The sequence below is a fragment of the Macaca mulatta genome, chromosome 4, assembly GCF_049350105.2.
Source record: "Macaca mulatta isolate MMU2019108-1 chromosome 4, T2T-MMU8v2.0, whole genome shotgun sequence".
In the NCBI taxonomy this organism is placed as follows: domain Eukaryota; kingdom Metazoa; phylum Chordata; class Mammalia; order Primates; family Cercopithecidae; genus Macaca; species Macaca mulatta.
The window spans coordinates 88,601,734-88,626,517 of record NC_133409.1 but is presented as its reverse complement, the minus strand read 5'-3'; the positions used below and the strand labels follow the sequence as shown (position 1 = coordinate 88,626,517).

Genomic DNA, 24,784 nt, shown 5'->3' with positions numbered 1-24,784 from the left:
GTAAGACAAATTGCTCAGCAAGGCAAGTCACCTTCCCGCTGTGATGAGGATATAGCTGAATTTTCAATGCCAATGACTATCTCCCTCATTGTGTCACCTAGTTTGATATCATACAGTCAAGGAATGGCATACACTTCTGAAGCATCTACCACTTATTTTGAATACATTTTGTCAAAGTCACCAACTAGGATATTATCTTTGTCCTTTAACTGACAACTTAGTGTTAAAAATCTTTAAAGAATAATCACTAAAAGAAACTACTGTGAGTTGACCCTTCAAAGCATGGAAGTTATTTGTTATCTGAATCATTTTAACAGCTTGCTAAAAATAAAATGTATGGCATAAAAATTAAGCAAAGTCCACAAACTGTCTTACTTTAATTGCATACCTGAACACTGATGGACTTTTTCAGCAGTTCTTCTACAAAGTTCCAATTTGATTCTACTTTTCTCTAGAAAGGAAGTAAACAGTAGTGTATCAAAATTATTGCTCTCGATTATGCCCATATTTAAAATTAGAATACAGCAAATTAAATGTGCAGTACATTTTCCTCTATCATTCAGCATCAATGTAATTTCTTGAATTTCTAATATTGTTTTGGTAAAGAGTTAACAAACTTGGCAGAAAAAAATATACAACTATTCCAATCCAATACAAACCATATCAGGAGTTGTAACAGTGGTGCTTTAGTAAGATTATAAATATTCTACCAAATATTTCATTTCTGCTTTCAGATACAAAATCCAACAGAAAAAAAAAAACATTATATATCTACATGTATTTTTGGTTTTTTTTATGCTGAGTAATCATCCCTATTTTCCACTTTAATCACTAGAGCTTTTTCCTTCATTTTATGAACAATAAACCTGAGACCATCTACTTTAGTAAACAAAGTGACTAAAAATTTTATACAGAAAATAAAGAAAGCTTTAGACGGTCCTACCTCATATAGCTAATGGCCACCTATGTGACAACCTCGACTATCTAGAATGATCTCCATGATAAGGAAGAAAGCTAGAAAGGACTTTCACAAAGGCTAGGTAGGAACTTAAAACAATTCCACATTTCCAAAAGGAAAGCCTGGATGACATTCTCAGAGGACACTCAGTTCACTTAATATTCAGTTCTTAAAGTTCTGGATATGTGGATACTGGACAAAACCAAAAGCAAAGAAAGCATTTTAAAGAATAAGCAAATAATAACCAGTTTCTAATGTGGAGGGAGAAAAAAGGTATAAAAAGTAATCATGGCCGGGAGCAGTGGCTCACACCTATAATCCCAGCACTTTGGGAGGCCGAGGCGGGTGGATCACGAGTTGGAAAGCAGCCTGGTCAACATGGTGAAACCATGTCTCTACTAAAAATACAGAAATTAGCCAGATGTGGTGGCGGACGCCTGTAATCCCAGCTACTTGGGAGGCTGAGGCAGGAGAATTGCTTGAACCCAGGAGATGGGGGTTGCAGTGAGCCAAGATCATGCCACTGTGCTGTAGCCTGGGTGACAGAGCAAGGCTTCATCTCAGAAATAAAAAGAAAGTAATCATAAGACCTCAAAAAGAAGAACCTGAGGCCTTAAAAAGTAGAAGACCTTCATCATACCCTTCTTATCACTGTTACAAAGAATATGATGTTCACAGGCATGAACTCAAATGACCAAGAAAGTGTTAAATCATAGTGAATAAGTGAATACTCATGATTTTAAATGGCTAGACGATATTCATATAAAATGCTAACTATAGTAAATCACTAAATAAATATTTTCTTAATAAAGAGCATACTGAGTATGGTAGTCGGCCTCTAAGATGTCCCCCAATAATCCTTGTCTCCTGGAATTTACACTTTCTACAATCCCCTCTCATACTGTACTAGGGTTGGTCACTAACAGACTACCAATACCAATATGAGTGATAGTATGTCACCTCCAAGAATAGGTTACAAGACACTGAAGCTTCCATCTTCATGATACTCTGACCTGTTAACTTAATGTGTTGTGAACAGCACATATGATGAGAAACTGAAGCATTCTGCCCACAAAAAAAAATAAAGCTGAAAGCAAATTCTACAGTTCCAGTTAAATCTTCAGATACTGAAGCCCTGGCTGATAGCTTCACTGCAACCTCATGAGGGACCCTGAGCTAGAACCACCCAGCTAAGCTTTTCCTGAATGCCTGACTCAGAAATTGAGAGTGTGAGATAATAAATTTTTGTTTAAGCTGATACTTCTGTGACACAGCAATAGATTACTAATACAATGATTTATTTTTAGCAAAATTATTGACTTTTTGACATACAAAAATAAAGTGAACGCAACAAAACATTTATTGGGAGAAAATGTGGAATAAAGAATTTGGCCTTGCCCAAAGAAAAGACCTGGCCTGCTGGGTGCAGTGGCTCACTCCTGTAATCCCAGCACTTTAGGAAGCCGAAGCAGGCGGATCACTTGAGGTCGGAAGTTTGAGACCAGCCTGGCCAACATGGTGAAACCCCATCTCTATTAAAATACAAAAATTAGCAGGGTGTGGTGGTGCGTGCCTGTAATCCCAGCTAGTCAGGAGATTGAGGCAGGAAAATTGCTTGAACCCGCGAGGCTGAGGTTGCAGTGAGCCGAGATCACGCCATTACACTCCAGTCTGGGCAACAGAGGGAGACTTCGTCTCAAAAAAAAAAAAAAGATCTGGCCTTTGACCCTAGCTTTCTGGAGGTCATCTCTGGGTCCTGGGAATGTTATACCTGATCGTAGCATCTTTGTTTGACTAGGGTCCTATGGTCATACTGGATAATCTAACAATGTGATAGAGAGTGAAGGTTGGACATATCCACATAGTCTTAGCTTAGGGTCTGGTCATGCCCAAAAGACAACAATGTGACTCAGGCTGGGGTCTTTGAGTCAGTTGACTTGGAAACTGATATCAGCCATGTGAGCAATTCAGTAGTCCATGCCTACATAATGGAACTCCCATAAAAACTATGAACACTGAGGCTTGAGTGAATACCCCTGTTTTGCAACACTCCCTGCATACTGTCACGCACTGATGCCAGGAGACGAATGTGGCCTGACTCCATGAAGAGAAAACAATAGAAGGTCCACATTTGGTACTTTTGGACTCTGGCCTATGCCCTTCTTCCCTTGGCTGATGTTAATTTATATCCTTCCCCTTTAAGAAAACAAAGTAATAGCTTTCAGTGAGTTCTGTGAGTCCTAACAAATTATCAAACTAAGGTAGTTTTGGGAACCCCGAGCTTGCAACTGGTGTCAGAAGTAAAGACAGTATTAGGGACTGTCCCCTCAAACTTGGTAGTTGGCACTAAAAGTCTCTCTCAAAAAAAGATCATTTTCTTCTATCAATACTGTACGTCCACTGTGTCAGGTTCTTGAAATATTACTTCCTCAAAAAAATTTCCCCATTTCACAGAAAACATAATTAAGTCTCAGAAAGGTCATGTATGTACAAGTCAAAGAAGGAATTCAAATCCAAGGTTATCTGGCGCCAAAGCCTATATTTCTTCTATTATAACATGTACCAGTAACCATTTTTTTTTTCCTTAGCATGCCTTCCCTCAGATTTCAGCAATTCATTTTTGTATCATTCTTTATTAAGAAAATGTCACCTCCAGTGCCAAGTGAGAAGGGCCATGACAGAGTTGATATAATTTAAGTTTTAGCTTTATAACTGGATAGTGTTGAGTATATTTCAATCATTCAGTGTTATCAAAGCATTTGAATCACAAGAATTACAGAAAAACAGTATAATTCTCACCCAAGGAATTTCAACTATATAAATCAGTTTTGTGGCTATAATCTAAAACAAAAATAAACTGCAATTCAAATAAAAGAATGGCAACTACATCATGCTCAAATCAAATGTAAGAGAATATGTATCAAAGAGATATAGATTTTTCTTGCACAATAAAATTTCACTTTGGGAAGCTACAACATTTTTTTTTTCTACATACCAAGTTAAATCTGCTGATAGAAAGGAGGTAGAATGTCATCAATCTGAGGCTACATTTTATATTCCTTATCTCACCATTAAAACTAAGACACCCATTTAAGCTTTAGTATAGGTAGGATCTCTACCAGACATGTAAAACAGATCCTCCACCCTCCACTTCCAGCAGACTAGGTAGTCTGGTGCAGCTCTCATTTTAAGGTTACATTTCACACTTTTATCTGGTTACTATTTCAGATGTTTCAAAGACAAGCATCAGCTAGCCTGACTAATTGCATTATGTTCTGGGTACAGAAAACACTGTTAAAACTGACCCCCTGCAATGCCCAGAAGTAATTTTCCTCTTTAAACTGTATTTGGTTTTAAAATAGATGACTAGAATTGTGAGAGAGTAACCCACTCTCATCTTGGCTGAGAGAAAAGCATTAAACAGAAATGTATGAAAATTTAATGACTCTAATATAAAAAGTGAGATCTCAAATTTTTCTTATAGGCCAACACTAAGAAATGGGCTAGCTTTGTGAGTTAAATCCATTATAGCTTTGTGATTTAAATCCACTATAGGTTTACATTTTAAACCTATTTAAAATGTAAAGATTTCACATTAACCTTCAGGGCAAAGCAGTTCACTTTTAAAAACAAACATCGCCACACTGCCACAAGATTATAGATATTTCTCTGGTGAAGAACATATGACTAGCCATTATTACTTCATATCATCTCTCACTCCAGATTACTTATTAGAATAAAGCATGCTTACTGCACAACCATTTTCTCTATTGTAGTTGGTTATATTAATATATATCATAAGGATAAAAAAAATTTTCAAAATTCTAAATAGATCCCAGACCCAAATTAACATCTTATATAATATCTCAGAAACAATACATCAATATGCCTTTATGTTCATAGATTATAATTACTGTCTGATTTGTCAATTAAACACTTTGAGGATAAAAGGAAAAATTAATCAGGATAAATAGACAATAAGGTATAAAGTAGGACTGTCTGTACCTGGCAAAATGGAATACATGGTTACCCTACCAAATACCTAGTCGTCAGAGGCAATCCTTAGGAGAACTCTAATATCAAGTTTATCTAAGAGATAAAATAGGGGTGATATTTAACCACCGTGTATCTCAATTTCTTGACCTGTAAAATGAATATATTATCCTCTCACCTACTTTGGAATATTTCACTGAGATAATACATAGTCACTGTGAAATATTAAATACGTTGCAAATGCAGCATATATTTTACCCCAAATGAAAACTATTATTAACTAGAGAGCTTGTTTTTCTTTAAAAGCCTTTAAGAAATCCAGAAATATTTAAAACTCTTTGAGGACTCATATATAAAGGCAAAGTTTATTTTACATGTGCATATACACATACATATTTCACATCTTCATCATTTGTATCATATCCTTTTTATAATAATTACCAGGGCCTTTGTTTTTAAAACCTTCTACATAAAATATGTGATTTTTAAAAATCTTGGCAAAAGAAAATCACACAGGAACTGCTGACAAATATAAAAGACATGAGTTAAGCTATATTAAACACAGACAATTCATTTACTATCTTGATTCAGAGCTAATAAAAGCAATAATCTCCTCTGGAGTTCTCTATGAAATAGAAGAGTAGGGCTGGGCACGGTGGCTCACGCCTGTAATCCCAGCACTTTGAGAGGCCAAGGTGGGCAGATCACGAGGTCAGAAGATCAAGACCATCCTGGCTAACACAGTGAAACCCTGTTTCTACTAAAAATACAAAAAATTAGCTGGGCGTGGTGGCGGGTGCCTGTAGTCCCAGCTACTCAGGAGGCTGAGGCAGGAGAACGGCATGAACCCGGGAGGTGAAGCTTGCAGTGAGCCAAGACTGCGCCACTGCACTCCAGCCTGGGAGACAGAGTGAGACTCCATCTCAAAAAAAAAAAGAAAAAAGAAATAGAAGAGTGATTTCAGCACTGCAACCATGGGTGGTTATAAATCAGTGCAATTCAATATTACAATAGCAATAGCAATGATATATATTAATGTGACTAGATTGTCTACCACACTGAGAATATCTGGGGGGTCAATATCAACTAATATTGAAATATACTATGCATTCAAATAACTGTTTATACAGTTCCACCAAGTATTAATAACCTAAAAGCATGTTCCTTGAAGCAAGAAGTAGTACAATCTGGCAGGGCGTGGTGGCTCACACCTGTAATCCCAGCACTTTTCAGAGGCCAAGGCAGGCAGATCACCTGAGGTCAGGAGTTTGAAACCAGCCTGGCCAACATGGTGAAACCCCATCTCTACTAAAAATACAAAACTTAGCTGGGCGTGGTGGTGTGTGCCTGTAATCCCAGCTACTTTCTGAGGCAGGAGAATCGCTTGAACCCGTGAGGCAGAGGTTGCAGTAAGCCGAGATCATGCCACTCCACTCTAGCCTGGGCAACAGAGTGAGACTCCATCTCAAAAAAAAAAAAAGTAGTACAATCTATTTCATGTGTATCCTCTGATAGGCACCTAGTATTATGCTAATGCATAACAGAAACTCAGAAACAACTAATTGCCATATTTACTTACATTGATTAAAATAAGAAATATATACTTGGAGGAACTAAAGTTAAAAAGGAAGAGAAATGCAAATGCTTATATTATGACCTTAGAATTACAGGTAAATTTTCTTAATTCCTTTAATATTGTTCTAATATTCTAATAATTAAAAAAAACTGAAATCTCATTAACTCCACAAAAACGTTTAATAAAAGCACTTACTATAGTAATAGTGGCAATTGCTAAAATTTATTATTTGCTCTGTATTAGCATGGTACATAATCATGGATATAAGCAAAAAACACACAATTCTTTTCTGTGAGAAGTTCATTGACTTTTCTCAATAAATTGGTAGAATACTCAAATACACTGATATTGGGCTGTGTGTGAACTCCTCAGAGCAATTTCTGACTATTTCACTGTATTCTGGGATCTCCTACAGGACCTTTTATTATTAGGGGAATTATTTAGAGGACTTTTTGAGACCCTTTCCATTTCTATGATGCTATATTAATACTAACTAACCCTCAGATTCCATGAATGACTTCTCAAAGCTGGGTCTATCCAATATTCCAAAGAGGAAAATCTATCAAGCCTATCAAAGAATATGTTTTATAAAGCAATGGTTCCCAAACCTCATAGAGGATGAGAACCAAGGAACTTTTTAAAAATCAGGATTTCCACAGTTAAGATCTAGATATCTGGATTTTTTTTTTTTTTTTGGATGGTGTCTCACCCTGTTGCCCAGGCTGGAGTGCAGTGGTGTGATCTCAGCTCACTGCAACCTCTGTCTCCCGGGTTCAAGCAATTCTCCTGCCTCCGTCTCCCAAATACCTGGGACTACAGGTGTGTGTCACCATGCCCTGCTAATTTTTGTATTTTTAGTAGAGACAAGGTTTCACCACTTTGGCCAGGCTGATGTTGAACTCCTGATTTCAAGTGATCCACCCGCCTTGGCCTTCCAAAGTTCTGGGATTATAGGCATGAGCCACCGCAGCTGGACGAGATACCTGGATTTTTTAAAACTCACAAGTAAGTCTAATGATCAGCCAGGTTTGGGAACCACTGCCATAAAAAAGACCAATTTTGCAAATACAGACAAACTGGCTTCATGATTCTAGATGTTTATTTTATGGAGCTGATAGGCTGATATAATAATATACTACTATTAATTTCTGAATATGGTAGAAATTGTATAAAAATAGGTCTTCAAAGTATACATCTATTAGCTGACTTTATTCATGGGGTTTTAAAGTAACACTGTAAAAAATGTTTCTAATGAGAAATTAATATATTAGTTAAAATCTCTTCCTATTAGAAGCAAACTTCATGGTTGCTTAATAAATTATCTTAGCAAAAAGCTTCACTAAAGAAGTGCTATTCTGCAGTACTTTTACTAAATTATTCATAAAAATAAGTAATTCATTCCTCGAGAACTTTATTTGCCAATCATAACAGATTTTAAAACTACAAAGAACCTTTGTGACAATCCAATCCCATGATTTTTTGTTAAGGGAAAACAAGACCAGAAAGGTTTAAGTAATTTGCTCAGGGTCACAACTGTTCAGCAGCAGGGCCAGGACTACATACCAAATCTTCTACAAATTATTTTTTTTAATTAAACAATTAAATCATGAACTTTATAATTTTTCAAGATGTTTACAGAAACATTATACATGGATATAAATAATTTATCTCTGTGATTGTAGTCTGACTTTTCTTGTTCCTGCTCACTTATCTTCTAATTTGTCCAAATAATTACGTATTAATTCACAATATAAGAAAGTTTTTAAAAAAATGAAGTCTTACCATTTCATCTGGTACTCCATGGCGATCAAACTGGTAAAATGATGCCACATGAGTAATAATCCACCAACTAAAACCTAATGGATCCCTGGACTGGATTACAGGCACAGAGGGTCTTCTCTGGTCACTTGATTTTTCAAGCAGTGTTTTAAGTAGTTTATTCAACCAGTTCCAAAATGACTATAGAAACAGAGGTAATTTGATTCCATTAAATTAAGACAGTTTCAATAACCTTTGGTTTAGTGGTTTTTCTCCATTTTTATAATGAAGCATACATACAAAAGACAAAATACATACATGAAACTTAAATAATAAAAATACCCAGGTTGAGAATCAGAACATAAATAGTACTTTAGAAGTACCTTACATGTCACCACATCTTCTTCCTCCATCCAGTGGTAACAATTTTGCTGACATTCATGATAAATCATTTCCTTGCTTTTTTGTTTTGCCACACAGGTATACCAGCCTATATTACATATTGTGTGGCTTCATCTGTATTTTGTTTTTATTAAATGCATGTCTGTATTCTCAAGCAGCTTATTTCTAATTCTTTTGTAACTTGCTTCTTTTGGTCAACGCTACGTTTCTGAACTCATCTGTATTAATGAAAACAGCCATAGCTCATTGCAATATTCCAGTATATGACTGTATGATAAAACATTTATTCAATCTACTATTGCAGAACATTTAGTGAGTTTTAGGTTTTTCTAGGTATTTCATGTAAATGTTCAGGTTATTAGACATAAAGTTGTCGACAGTATCTCTTACTTTTCTAATGTATACAGAAACTGAAGTCATGTTTCTTTTTATATTTCTAGTATTGAGTATTTTTGTAATCGTAAATAAAATTGGCCAATTTTAGGTATCAATTTGAGGACCCAACTTTTGGCTCATTTTATCTTTTTCATTGTTTTAATCTCATAATTTTTTGTTAATTTTTTAATTGTATTCCTTTTACTTTCTTTGGATTTACTATGAAGGGCTTATTGCTAACATCTTGAGATAAATTCTTAGTTCATTAATTTTCAATCTTTTTCTCCTGTATTTGCATATAAAGTTACAAATTTCCCTCTAATTATAACTTTAGCTGTAGTTCCAAAACTTAAGTCTACAGAATGTTATTTACTTCAGAATATTTTATAATTTCCATCATCTCTTCTTTAATCTATGAGTTATTTAGAAATATATTTCATTATTTCTATGCATGTGTATTTCTCTTTGAAAATCTGTCCATTTTAAATTGCTATGGTTAACACCATGTTATTAGCCACTACAAATTTAAATTTATATTACTGATAAAGTAAACCTTTCATCACTATAAAGTAACTTAATGCTTTTTTGTTTTAAAGTCAAAAATTTTCCAATATTTAATACGTCACTTTCTTGTATGTTTTCTATCCATTTTGAACCTTGATATATTGTTTTAGATATGCCTCTTGTAAACCAGCTTACAATCTATCCTGACAATACGTCTTCTAAATGGAGCTTTTAGTAGTACCATTGCAGGTAATATAATGACTAATACATTTAGTTTTAAATCTACAATCTTATTGCATATTTCTATTTGTATACCTACTGTATCCACCAACACCTCCTTCTCTAGGGTTGAATATTTATTTTTTCCCCATCTACCTGCTTGGAAGTTAAAAAGTCCAATTTTCTTCTTTTAGTGATGATCTAAGAAATAAACAGCATATATCCAAATGTCTTAGTAAGTTAATATAGACCTTTCTCTTAGAACAAACAAGAACCTTAAAAGACTCTAGCTCATTTATGCCCTACTAACTTTAGATGCTACTATTACTATATGCTTTAGCTCTATTTTTTAATTCCAATAAATTATATTACTGATTTATATAAAACATGTACCACTTTCTTTGCTCTTTATTTCTTCTACGTGTCAGAATTCCCATTTTGGCATCAGCATTTTTCTGCCTAAGGATTCCCTTCGATCTTGCTTCAATGAAAATAGCTTTATTTTATCTCACTTTTTAAAGATATTGATAGGTAAAGAATTTTAGGTTGACAAACATTATTTTGATACAATAAGGATATCATTCCCACTGGCTTCCGTTGTTGTTGAAAAGTCAGCTGTCCATTTGATTGTCACTCTTTTAATAGTGCTATATTGGCCAGCTGTGGCAGCTCACACCTGTAATCATAGCACTTTGGGAGGGCAAGGCAGAAGGATTGCTTTGAGACCACCCTGGGCAGCCCAGAGACCCTATCTCCACAAAAAAATAAATTAGCTGGGCGTGGTGGCATGCGCTTGTACTCCCAGTTACTAAGGAGTCTGAGACAGGAGGATCACTTGAGTTCAACGGGTTGAGGCTGCAGTGAGTTGTGACCACACCACTGCACTCCAGACTGGGTGACAGAGTGAGACCTTCTCTCTTAAAATAAAATAAAGTAACACATTTCTCTGTCTGATGCTTTAAATTTCTTCTCTTTGTCTTTGGTCTTCTGTAATTCCACTGTGATGCATCTGGGTGTATTTTTTCTTTTTATTTACCCTATGTGCGTTCCTTGAATTTATCTGACTAGGTTTCATTAACATTTGAAAATTTTCAAGTCATTTTTTTCTTCAAATATTTTTGTTGTTCCACTTCCTTTTCAACTATAGTTAGAAGTATATCAGACATCCTCTCTATTCTTAATGTCTCTTAACCACTGTTTCATGTTTTCCATCTTTTTATTGTGCATAACAGATCTTATTCAAAATTAGTCTACTATACCATTATGCAGCAATCATAAGATGCATTTAGCTATCACATCATTTAATCTGTTAGTTTCTTCAGCTTCCTTTAATCTGTAAGAGTTCCTCAGATTATACCATTCATAAGCTTGATATTTTTAAAGAGTATATCAGATATTTAGGTTTGTCTGATATTACGCATTTTATTCTTTTTTTTGTTGGGGGAGAGGGTCTCACTCTGCTGCCCAGGCTGCAGGGCAGTGGTGCAAAACTCTGGGCTCAAGTGATCATCCCACCTCAGCCTCCCAACTAGCTGGGACCACAGGCATGCCACCACCACACATAAATAATCTTGTTTATTTTTGTAAAGACGAGGTCTCTACGTTGCCCAGTCTTGAACTCCTGGGCTCAAGCAGTCCTCCCACCTAGGACTCCCACAGTGCAGGGGTTACAGGCGTGAGCCACCATACCTGGCCTATTTTTGTACTTTCAAGGCATCATACTGGTGGCACATGATATCAACCGGTCCTATTAATAGTTAACTTTGATTACTTGATTAAGGTAGTACCTGCCACATTTTCTGTACTATAAAGTTATTATTTTCCCTTTTATAATTGATAAATATTATGTAAAGATCTTAGCAAACTATGTACATGTGCTGTTTTTCATCAGTTTTGTCCACTCCTTTAAGCATCCATTGAGGATTCTTGCCTGAAACAATTACCATGGAGTTTGTCAAATGGTGATTTTCCAATTCCATGACTCTACATCTATTAGGAAGAGTTTCCCTTTTCCCAATTTATTTATATCAGTAGGGACTCACATATTCCTACTGAACAGATTACAATCCCTTACTATTTTGTAGCTCAACAGTAATGGAGACCAGTGGGAATGATATCCTTACTGTATCAAAACAGTATTTGTCAACCTAAAATTCTTTACCTATTAATCTCTTTAAAAAGTGAGGAAAAATAAAGCTATTTTAGCCTATAGACCTTAATGCTGACTCTAGTGTCCTTTTGACATGTACTCATCATTTTTTGAGCACTTCCTTAGTTTCTGGTACAAGATGTTGCAGGCTTATGTTTACTTTCCATGCTTCATCCTGTAATCAGCCCTTTGGTGAGACTCTTGTTTCCTTTCACTACAGAATGGTTATTTTGAAACTAAGATATAGCTGCAATGTGTATACTATTACTCAGGATCATTGCTTGTAAGCCCACCCAGTGAAAAAGGTAGGAAATGGATGCATGCACACACACATATACATTTATACATGGTCCTATATATTAAAAAGAAGTATTTCACACTATATCAAATTCTAATCCAAAATATTGTGGTTCATGCTGGCTTTTCTTCTTTCCATATGTATAACTCAATTTCCCAACACAGACGAACCTGACTCCAATTACACACAATGTATTTATTAATTTGTCCAGTCCAAGAATACAAATATAATAGATTTTAAATTGCTAATCTTCACATAACAATGTAAAAAACAAATCTCCTAAGTGAAATATTTACAGTTCTTTATGATTCTTTTGTCTTTAGCCTTATAGCGGTGTCAAAATAGTACATTCTAAAGTTACCTGGGTTAGTACTGCCAATCTCCACAAACAGTGTTATTCATTTAAAATACATTTAAGTTCAGTTGTTTCTGTTATATTCCACTGAGTGCACCTTTCATACAGATTGATTCAATTTGGGGGCATGTGAAACATTAACATGATTCTAAAGTCAGAACTACCCAAATAATTACATCAAACCCTTCCACTCCATTTTCACCCATCCATCTTCATTTTTACCCACCAATCTCAATAGTTTGTCTTTCCAGTATTTGTGCACAATTGAATATATATACACACACATATATATACACACACACATTTCCTTTTTCCTAATTTCTTATACAAAAGGTAACATCATCCTATATTGTTTTGAACTTTGTATTACTTAACAATACATTCTGCAACTCACTCCATATCAGTTCAGATATCTTCCTCATTCTATTGCATAACTATAAATAGAATCGTTAATTTTATGTGTCAATTTGAGCAGGCCACAGGATGCCAAGATATTTGGTTAAATATTCTGGGTGTGTCTATAAAGGTTTTCTGGTTGAGAGTTACATTTTAATTGGTAGACTGAGTAAAGAGATTGCCCTCTCTAATATGGGTGGGTGCCATCCAATCCATTAGTGGCCTGAATACAACAAAAAGTCATACTGAGGATGGAGAAGACACCCGGTGCTTCATACTGATACACTGTTCTTTTCCTGCCTTCAAACTTGGACTCAAGACTGGAAATTACACCATTGGCCTTCCTGATTTGCAGACCTTTGGACTGAGACTGGAAATTATACCATCAGCTCCTCTGGGTCTTCAGCTTGCCAATCTCAGATTCGGGACTTCTTAGCCTCCATAACTCTGTGAGCCAATTCATTATAATAAATCCAAAAATCTATATATCCTATGGGCTCTGTTTCTCTGGAGAACACACACTAATACAGAATAATACTTCAGAGTACAGATAGACCATGGTTTGCTCAACCACTCTTTTATACATGAGAATTTAGATAGTTTCTACTATACTACTATAAAAACAATACTGCAATAAATAAACGTATGCATATGCATTTTAATTTTGGAGGGTATACATTTAGAGTAAATGCCTGGAAGTGGGATTGCTAGCGTCAAAGTTACAAAATCCTTGGCGCACACTTTTTCATTGAGTCATTTTAAATGCTGCATTCAGACCTTGCTTTAAGTTGACTTTGCAAGTCTAGTGTCAATAAAATTATTTTGCTCTTATAAGTTGTTTGGTCTTTGTGCCTAGAGAACTTGGAGATTTTTTTCTTTATGTTTAAAGTGAAACAGTTTTAGTAAGACCTGTCTTTGGGTGGATTGCTTGGGGTTAATCTTTCAAATTATCCAGTAGGCCTTTTCAAAATATAGATTTAGATCTTTTATTTCTGGGAAGTTTCCTTTGATTATAGTTTTTAATATTAGCTATATCACAGTGTTTTCTAGGGATTGCATTTATATGTACAGTTATTTCATCTTTGCCTATCTTCCACCTCAACCATTTTCTCACTCTCTTCATATTTATCTCATTTTTATTCCCTTAGTTGTTTTTCAACCTTTCTTCTATGCCCCTTATTAAATTTTCATTTAAGTCTATTCTCCCTTAGTCATCTTGTAATTTAATCAATTCTGATATAATTTTCCTCTTCCTATTTCTTTCCTACATTCAATGTATTCTTTCCATCCAACCCGTTTTCTGTCCATTTGTTTTTAACATTTGAGTATCTTATTCAAGGTGTTTTTCTATACTCTAGTCTGAACAGACAAATTAATTCAATCTACAATGCTGTCATTTTCTTCTGTTTTATACAGTTGTTTCTGGGGGAGAGGATGCCATCAAGTAAAGTATATCAAATCTGTTTTTTTCTAGTAAGTTTATAAGGGTCTAGTTTCATTCCGTTCATTTTGTAGATTAGGACTAGCTTAAAAGATTCTTAATTCAGGGGCACCTTCTTTTGACAATGCACCAAAGTCCCATTTTCCCATTTCTTTACCGAATTTTTTTTTTTTTTTTTTGGTGGTGGGAATGGGTATGAGTCCTTTGATTTATTCTTTTTTTTGGTGGTGGTGTTTTAAGACCCTAAATTCTCTGCTTTCTCTTCTGGTGCTCTTCATCACCCAATCACCAATGGGTAGGTACCATGACTCATTTTCATATTTTTATTCTACAGAAACTCCATGTAATATGGACACTTCTATGTTTCTTTCTTATCATCAGTTCTCTGATCTATAAGAAAACTTTTTCAGTATCTTCACATTCTGGCAATGATTTTAAAATATAACCACTGTTAGTTCTCTTCTCTGAGCAGTTTTTCTCAGACTGCCCTGCCTTATTAGAAAGGCTTGTGGTAAGAGCTTTAGTGGCTTTCTGTTTTTAAAACTGACGGTACTAAGCACTCCCATTTGCAGTTATATAATATGCATGTTTTTGTATACAGCTGACGTTTGAACACAGGTTTGAAATGCATGGGTGCGCTTATACATGGATTTTCTTCCATCTCTACCACCCCTAAGACAGCAAGACCAACCCCTCCTGTTCTTCCTCCTCCTCCTTAGCCTACTCAACATGAAGATAAGGATGAAGACCTTTATGGTGACCTACTTCCACTTAATTAATGAGAAGTAAATATATATTCTCTTAAGGTTTTCTTAACATTTTATTTTCTCTAGTTTATTTTATCATGAGAATACAGTATATAATATACACAACATACAAAATACATGTTTTTTTTTTTTTTTTTTTGAGACGGAGTCTCGCTCTGTCACCCAGGCTGGAGTGCAGTGGCCGGATCTCAGCTCACTGCAAGCTCCGCCTCCCGGGTTCACGCCATTCTCCGGCCTCAGCCTCCCAAGTAGCTGGGACTACAGGCGCCCGCCACCACGCCCAGCTAGTTTTTTGTATTTTTAGTAGAGACGGGGTTTCACCATGTTAGCCAGGATAGTCTCGATCTCCTGACCTCGTGATCCACCCGCCTCGGCCTCCCAAAGTGCTGGGATTACAGGCTTGAGCCACTGCGCCCGGCAAAATACATGTTAATTGTTTCTTTATGTTATGGGTAAGGACTGCAGTCAGCAGTAAGCTACTAATGGTTTTTTGGGGAAGTCGAAAGTTACATGCAGTTTTCTGACTGCATGTTGGGGGAAGGGTCAACATCCCTAATTCCCACATTGTTCAAGAGTCAACCGTAGATATATTTGATTTTGCTGTTCTATATTTTGTTGGAAGATTATGTAGGCAGATGTGGGTTTAGGCATCCGTCCATTTTTCTTGGCTACCCAGAATTCAATGGCTTGAATTTTTTTTTTTTTTTCTTTTTTCAAGACAAGGTCTCACTTTGTCATCCAGGCTGGAGTGCAGTGGCACAATCTTGGCTCACTGTATCCTTGATCTCCTCGGCTCAACTGTTTGAAATTTTTAATAAAATCTAGGTAACATGAACTCTGTCTGTAATCCCACATAAGGGATAGAATACAACAAAAAACACACAGAAGCAATTTTAAACTTCTGAAAAGCACCATGGTTAAAGATAGTCGATTGTCCTTTCAGTTCTAGTTGAGTTTCTAGTTCATCTTTCTGAGTGCCCAGTTTTATGGATAATTGGTGTAGTTGTAGGCTACCAAATTGATCAACTCTGAACTGTATCTTCTATTCTTGTACCCCATAATGCCTGAGAGCCAAAGTTCAAGTTTACGCAATTCAGCAACTGCTTCTAGGTTATGAAAAAAAAAAATTTTTAACTCAACAAAGATATATTAAGTTTACACTTATTTGATGCTAAAGTAATAACTCAAAATAAATACAGTACTTGCAAACCTATAAAAATAGAGTTGTTATTAAAAAAAGACAGCAGGCCAGGTATGGTGGCTCATGCCTGTAATCCTAGCACTTTGGGAGGCCAAGGGAGGCAGATCGCTTGAGGTCAGGAGTTCAAGACCAGCCTGGGCAACATGGTAAAACCCTGTCTCTACCAAAAACGCAAAAATTAGCTGGCCACAGTGGTGCATGCCTGTAATCCTAGCTACTCAGGATGCTAAGGCATGAGAATTGCTTGAACTGGGAGGCGGAGACTGCAGTGACCCGAGATCATGACAAGGCAGAGGCTGTAGTGATCACTCTAGACTGAGCAACAGAGCAAGACTCTGTCTCAAAAAAAAAAAAAAAAAAAAAAAAAAAATAGCAGCACCCAAACCCCAAATTACAGAAACCTGGAAAATTTTTAAATCCATAAAAAATCAAAAGTACCCTTTCATATAACATAAACCATTTTTGATATTGTTTTACAAGAGACTGTTTACTTCTACCTAGGGATACTTCTCTTTTTCAATAACTTACAGTACTTGAAATAAAATAAAGCCCTGTTCTGAAGACATGACTGAAAATGAAGTGAAAGTAAGTTTCTCATCTTCCCTTTTCTGCTTCTCTTCCTCCCTCCTTGAAATAAGATAAAATTGAGTAATAGAAACCTGTTTTATTTCTCCACATATCTTCTAAACCTGCCACATTTCCTGACTAAAATGTTTTCTAGGTTACTAATGGGTAGTAAATACCTTAGTCTAAAAGATTTCTGATAGAACAACAACAAAACTTGAAAACAAAATAAGAGTTGAACCTTGTACTGCTCTTAGATTTTTCAGATTACTAACTTGGGGCTAAAAATAATTAGGGTTAAAAATAAAGTAGATATTCAGTACTCAGTTATTGCTCTATTTGGTGGTTATCATTGCTTTATTATAAAAAAGGAAGCTAAGATTTTCTCAGTCAAAACCATTGGATTAGATCAATATAAAGGTTAGTAACAATAACTAACATATCAATTTTCCAACTTACTTCTGAGACAGACCATTTACTTCTGTGGTCTAGAAGATGAATAAGTAGAACCCATAATTCTTTAATGCATAAACATGGACACTGGTCACTCATTAATGATTCAGAAGGCCTCACCTATAGAAAATAACCAAAATGTGTTATTTATAAGACAGCAGCAGAATTTTAAATGCCATATATCTTTCAAATACTTTTAAAAGAATTATTTAGATGACTAAGAATTTATTCTCAATTAGATAAAACTATTTATTGAAAATGTGCAATTTCATTTAATTTTTGAGATAAATTTCCATTTTAAAACAAAAAGTACAGATTAATTTGATTTCAACTTAAAAAAAAACCTTTTAATCATCTAGTCCCGTGGTCAGCAAACTTTTTCTATAAAGGGCTAGATAGGACATTTTTAAGAGTCTGTTGGCAATACAGTCTCTGTCACAACTACTGAACTCTGCCATTTCGGTACAACAGCCACAGATAATCAGTAAGAGAAATGGACCAGGTTATATCCCAGCAAAACTACATTTACAGAAATAGGTAATGGGCTAGATTATACCTCAGAGCCAGTTTGCTTATTTTGCTCTGAGTCATCTACAACAACAAAAGACTTCTAATTAAAAGATTAGAAAATAAATTCTGATTCACTGTAAACACAGTAAAAATTTTGCAAGACAATAAATAGTTATTAGAGATTTATAATGATTAAGTAATTTCTAAATTACTTACCTTTTTTTAACAAAAAAATCCTCAACAGCCCTAGATAATGCACAGAATGTACACTATATTTGCAAATATAGCTAGGCTTCTTAAATTCATAATATATGCAATATTTTACATAAGCTATGCACACATTTCTAACCTAATACAAAGTAAAAAAAAGTATTAGGATATTAATAGAAATCCTAGCCACAGCAATTAAGCAAAAGAAATAAAAGGCATCTAAACAGAAAGAAATAAGTTAAAATTGTTGCTGTTTGTAGATAACATGATCTTATATATAGAAACCTCTAAAGACATCATCAAAAATTATTCAAATAAATAAATGCAGTAAAGTTGCAGGATACAAAAATCAACATACAAAATACCATAGCATTTCTATACAATAACAACAAACTACCCAAAAAAGAAATCAATAAAACAATCCCATATATAGTATATACCCACAAAAACAAAAATACTTAGGGATAAATTTAACCAAAGAGCGAAAGGCCTATACACTGAAAAATATAAAACACTGATGAAAGAAATGGAATACAACCCATATAAGCAGAAAAAATATCTTGTGGTCATGGATTTTGGAAGAAATATTATTAAAATGTTCATACTACCCAAAGTGACCTACGGATTCAATGAAATCCCTACCAAAATATTTAATGACACTTTTTTACAGAAATAGAAAAAACAATCCTAAAATTGGTAGGAAATCACAAAAGGTCCTGAATAGACCAAGTAATCTTTAGCAAAAAGAACAAAGCTCGAGGCATGACACTACCTGACTTCAAAATATACTACAAAGCTATAGTAATCAAAACAGTGTGCTGCTAGCATACAAACAGACACAGAACAAAATAGAACAACTGATTTTTGACAATGATGAAAAGAGCATAACATGCGGAAAGGACAGCTTCTTCAATAAACAGGTTGGGACAACTGGATATCCACACACAGAATGAATTTAGGCCCCTGTTTCACACCATATAGAAAAATCGACTCAAAATAAAGACTTAAATATAAGACCTGAAACTATAATACTAGAAGAAAACATAGGAGAAAAGCTATATGACAATGGTCTGGTAAATGATTTCTTGGATATGACCCCAAAAGCACAGGCCACGGAAATGAAAAGACAAATGGGATTATGTCAAAATAAAAAGGAAATACTTGCACAGCAAAGGAAAAAAAAATCAATGTAATGAAGGGAAAATCTCGAGAATGGAAGAAAGTATTTGCAAAACTACATCTGATAAGGGATTAGTATCTTAAATATATAAGGAACCCAAACAACTCAATAGCAAGAAAACAATCCAACTGCAAAATCGGCAAAAAATATAAATAGACATACTCTTTTTTGAGACCGAGTCTTGTTTTGTCGCCAAACTGGAGTGCAGTGGCACAATATCGGCTCACTGCAACCTGCGCCTCCTGGATTCAAGCAATTCTCCTGCCTCAGCCTCCTAAGTAGCTGGGATTACAGGCACGTGCCACTATGCCCGGCTAATTTTTCCTATTTTTAGTAGAGACAGGGTTTCACCGTGTTAACCAGGATGGTCTCGATCTCCGGACCTCGTGATCTGCCTGCCTCAGCCTCCCAAAGTGCTGGGATTACAGGCGTGAGCCACTGCGCCTGGTTGACATTTCTTAAAAGAAGACATACAAATGGCGAAGCAGTATATGAAAAATGCTCAACATCACTACTCATTATGGAAATGCAAATTAAAACTTGATGAGACATCACCTCAAACTTGTTATAATGGCTACTACCAAAAAGACAAAGGTAACAAATGCCAGAGAGGAAGTGGTGACAAGAAAACCCTTGCACAGTGTGGTGAGAATGTAAATTGGTACAGTCATCATATAATACAGTATGCAAGTTCCTCACAAAATTAAAAACAGAACTACCACATGATCCAGCAATCCTACTAGGTATATTTGCAAAGAAAATGAAATTAGTATGTTCAAGAGATATCTGCATTCCCATGTTCACTGCAGCATTATTTACAAGAGCCAAGACATGGAATCAGCCAAATTGCCTATCAACAGATGAATGCATAAAGAAAATCTGGTTTATATACACAATGGAATACAGTCACATGTCACTTAACAGCAGGACATGTTCTGAGAAGTGCGTCTTTAGGCTAACATGATTTATTGTACTTAAAACTTTTTCAGACTACTACTGCACACCTACGCTATGTGGTATAGCCACCTTGTATATGTGGTCTGTCACTGACTAAAACTTTGTTACACAGTGCATGACCCTACTATTCAGCCTTGAGAAGAAGGAAATACTGTCATCTGTAACAATATAGATGCACACGGAGGACATTATATTAAGTGAAATAAGCCAGGCACAGAAAGACAAGTAACACACAATCTCACCTATATGTGGAATCTAAAAAAGCTGAATTCATAGAAGCAGAGTAGAATGATCCTTACCAAGGGCTGTGAGGAGGATTAGGAGGGAGGCGAGGTAGATGTTGATCAAAGCATACAAAATTTCAGTTAGATATAAGAGGAATAAGCTCAACATGATGACGATAGTTAAAAACAATGTACTATATTATATTCTTGAAAATCACTAAAAGCATAGATTTTAAGTGTTCTCACACAAATAAATAAGAATGTAAGATAACATATATGCTAATTGGCTATATTTAGTCATTCTACAATGTATACACATATCAAAACATGATGTGTACGATAAATATATATAATTTTGTCAATCATCAAAAATAAATAAATATTTAAAAGTTATCATTCTATCATATCTGGTTAATCCACTAATACACATATACACTACATTGTAAAAATATTGATAATGCATAAAAAATCTAAATTTTGAAAAATTATAAAACTCCTTTTCCCTAAATCTTGATTTCCCAAAAATAGTCTTCATGCTTGTAATCTAAAATAACAGATAATACTCTAAATATTTCCACTACTTAAAAATGAACATGCTCTGTAGCACCTTTAAATCACTACCTCCATTAAACGCTCTATGATAAACACAATTTAATAAAAACACATAATTTCACCCATGATTCGAGACCTTTTATGAAAACAAGCAAGAAAATCCTCTCTTAAAACGTGTCAAGTAACTTTAAGTAAGCATTTATTTTATTATTACATAACAGCAATATAATACATTATTAAAGAGCTGGTCTCTACTATTTGGATAGAAATTAGGCTTCCAATGATTTCGATAAACATCATTTATTTATTTTTTTCAAAATAGAAAAGGCTGTTTTTCTTAAAAAAAAAAAAAAAAAAAAAGAAAGAAAAAGAAAAGCTCTAAAATACCAATTCCAGCCTGTTTTAGATGTTTAAACAAAAATTGTTTTCCCTTTCAGGTCCCAGATAATGGCAACTAAATATAAAATTAGAACATATAAACCATTTTAGATTAAATTCTTACAGATTAAACGACATGCATTAAGGACTGAATATTGTCTTTAAGTCTCAAAAACACAAACAAACTCTTAAAGCATTACCTTGTCATACCTGTTGAGTGACAGGCTTATTAAATCACAAAGCAGAGTTTCACAATGTTCTTCAAACAGGCTGACATTGGTTAAACTGTCACTTGCCAGATTCATTAACTGATGACCATATACAACTTGTTCTGAAAATGTAATAAAAATAGTTTTAAAATACAGATTTTACTAAATCATAAAGGAAAAAGTGACTGTGTGTCTTTAAATTATAACAAAACTAAAACATACAGTTTTTACTTTTTTTTGCAAATAAAACGTGAATTTGAGGACAACCTTCTCATATGAGCACTGATAAACATTATCTTCAAAAGTTTTTTTTTTTTTGAGATGGGGTCTCACTCTGTCGCCCAGGCTGGAGTGCAGTGGCACGATCTCAGCTAACTGCAAGCTCCGCCTCCCAGGTTCATGCCATTCTCCCCGCTCAGCCTCCCAAGCAGCTGGGACTACAGGTGCCCGCCACCACGCATGGCTAATTTTGCTTTTGTATTTTTAGTAGAGACCGGGTTTCACCGTGTTAGCCAGAATGGTCTTGATCTCCTGACCTCGTGATCCACCCACCTCGGCCTCCCAAAGTGCTGGAATTACAGGCGTGAGCCACCTTGGCCGGCCCAAAAGTTTCTAATTCTTCCAAGTAACATCTAATAAACCTCTCTTTTCCTAATAAGTCTATCTTTGAAAAGTATTAATGCAACACAACTTTAAAAAAAGAGAGAGAACAACATAAAATCTGCATCCACATTTCTAATCAACAAAGCCTTTAAAACATTATTCTTTTAACAAATACTGATAAACTGACCCCATGCAATGGTTTTGTGGCATAAAATAGGGCAAACCAAGGTAAAAGATAACCAAAATTTATACCTATCAGAATAACTCCACTTAAGTATTACTCTAAGAATATACTAATGTGAAATACAGAGTCCACGAGAGGAAATTATATACTGATGTACATCTTTGTATGTTTCTGTGTATGAATATATGTAGGTATATACATATATAGACATATGTATGTATTTATTAACTGAAAAGCAGGTGTAGGAGTAATAGACATCTTTACAACCTAAGTGACAGGTTGCCAATGGAACCTAAAAATGTCAAAGAGCAAGATCAAGAAATAAATGGGCAACGTATCCATAAGGATAAAGGATATTTATCCATAATATAAATAAACTCCTACTAAAAAAAAGGAAAATTTGCAAAATATAATGAGTAATTAATAAAGCAAATACAGACAATAAACTGTAAAGATGTTCAACTTCACTCGTAACCAAGAAATTGCAAGATCAAAAAAATTTCATTTGATTTTTCACATATTAGTTGGCAAAAAAATAAAATATAATTGATAACATCAACTACTGGCAAGAGTATGAAGTAAAATCACACTACAGTTAATGTCTATAGATCAGTAGGACTTACTATTCAGCAAAACAGCAGCATATACATATTAAAACTACAATGTGCCACTCTTCTTCTATGAATATTTTACAGAATAACTTGTACACAGATTAAAGATATATATCTATACACAAGGGTGTTCAGTGAAAAATGATGTGTAAAATAAAAAAATGAAAGTAACTTCAATGTTTAAAAATAGACATGGCTAAATATAGTAGAACCATAACATGCAGCCTTTAAATGGATAAAGTAGAACTATAGGTACTAACATAAACAGATCGCTAAAACAGTGATAAATGAAAGATCACACTGAACAGTATGATCATATCTGTGGTTAAAAACAAAAACAAAATTTTACCTATGAGTTTTTATATAGATACTAACAGATAGAATGGAAATATGTATACTAACAGATAGAATGTAAATATGGAAAGATAAATCAAGGTGTTCCCAGTAGTTACCTCTGGAAAAAAAGGAGTAAAACTTTTACTTCTTACTTTGTTTACTATTTGATTTTTTTTAAATATCAGAAGGCACTTATTACTTACGTAATTTTAAAAAGCAATAAAAGCTTTTAAAAAGAATATAAATCATAAATCCATAAACTTACTCAATTTTTCACCCAGCATGTAAAGAATTTCTAGCACCAGCCAATGTATATCCAAGTGGAGATGTAATAAATGCCATGATGGTGGAAAAAGCTGTGGATGACATTATCAACTGTGATTGAGAATTCATTAATATTTTACAAGGTGTTTCATAGCATGTCACAATACTCCTCCATAAACACAAGGATAAAGAACCAATTAACCTACCACTATTCAAAAGCTCAGGGAAAACCTCTGTCTTGTTCATTAAAGGATTCCTTCACTGAAGATCTTTGAAAGCAGTAAATATTTTCATCTGTTGGTTTAAGACAAACCCACTTTGGGGCTGCTGAATAGACTTGTATAGTAAAGGTACCTTCCAGCCAACCTCTGATTCTACTATAGCTGCAAGGCAGTAAAAGAATTTTTTTAAACACGTGTTTTCATAATTTTGTTTTAGAATTTAGCTAGGAAATTTTTTTTAATGTATGAGTACCTAGGAACTCCTATAAAATATTTTAACAAAAGAACTTTAGACTGTCATGTAGACATTACTGTCATCTCATTAAGGAACAGAAGTAAAAAGAGGTGAAAAAATTTCTCTCTCAATTCATGTATTAGGATTCAAACTCAATTCTATCTGAGTCAAAACCCAGCACTTTCAAGTACTGTGTTATACTGGGTTATCACTAACCTTCCTCCTGTCAGAATTTAGCATCACTATAAAAATAAATACTATAAAAAAAAAATGACGTAACATGTTCCATTAAAACAAATAGAATGATGAAGAGTAGACCTGCGTTATTAGGTATACAAACAAAATAAAATGCTACACTGACAAAACCGTATTGGGACAGAAATAGATAACAAAGAGCAAGAACAGAGAAGACAGAAATGAATTTATGTGGCATCTCAAATCAATGGGAAAAGTATGGGTCATTCAATAAAAAATAAGAGTTTTAACTTATGCATTTGCAAGAAACTGAAGTTAGACTTCTCACCTCAGTGCATACTTAAAAATAACACGAATTAAAGAGATAAAAGCAACAATCAAAATATTTTAACAGCATAGATAAAACAAAAAATGGAAAAATATAACTATCTAAAAAATTCAAATCTACCTAGAAAGTCAGCTTACTTAATGAAAAAGTAAATAAAATATTTGCAATACATAATTCC

At 34.6% G+C, this 24,784-nt stretch overlaps 1 protein-coding gene across 3 annotated transcripts in view; it reads right to left on the bottom strand.

Moving 5' to 3' along the window:
• The window catches only part of MMS22L (MMS22 like, DNA repair protein), a 136,905-nt gene that overhangs the window by 100,063 nt on the left and 12,058 nt on the right, over positions 1-24,784 (bottom strand). For 2 of the 3 annotated variants that reach the window (XM_015136966.3, XM_078001242.1), the window contains 5 exons: positions 23,629-23,719; positions 21,621-21,751; positions 17,416-17,529; positions 8,310-8,486; positions 389-451 (listed from right to left, as the gene is read on the bottom strand). In XM_015136966.3, the coding sequence (XP_014992452.3) occupies positions 389-451; positions 8,310-8,486; positions 17,416-17,529; positions 21,621-21,751; positions 23,629-23,719 (576 nt within the window). Of the gene's footprint in view, positions 1-388; positions 452-8,309; positions 8,487-17,415; positions 17,530-21,620; positions 21,752-23,628; positions 23,720-24,784 lie in introns of those variants that run through there. The other variant, XM_078001243.1, reaches the window with a different exon arrangement.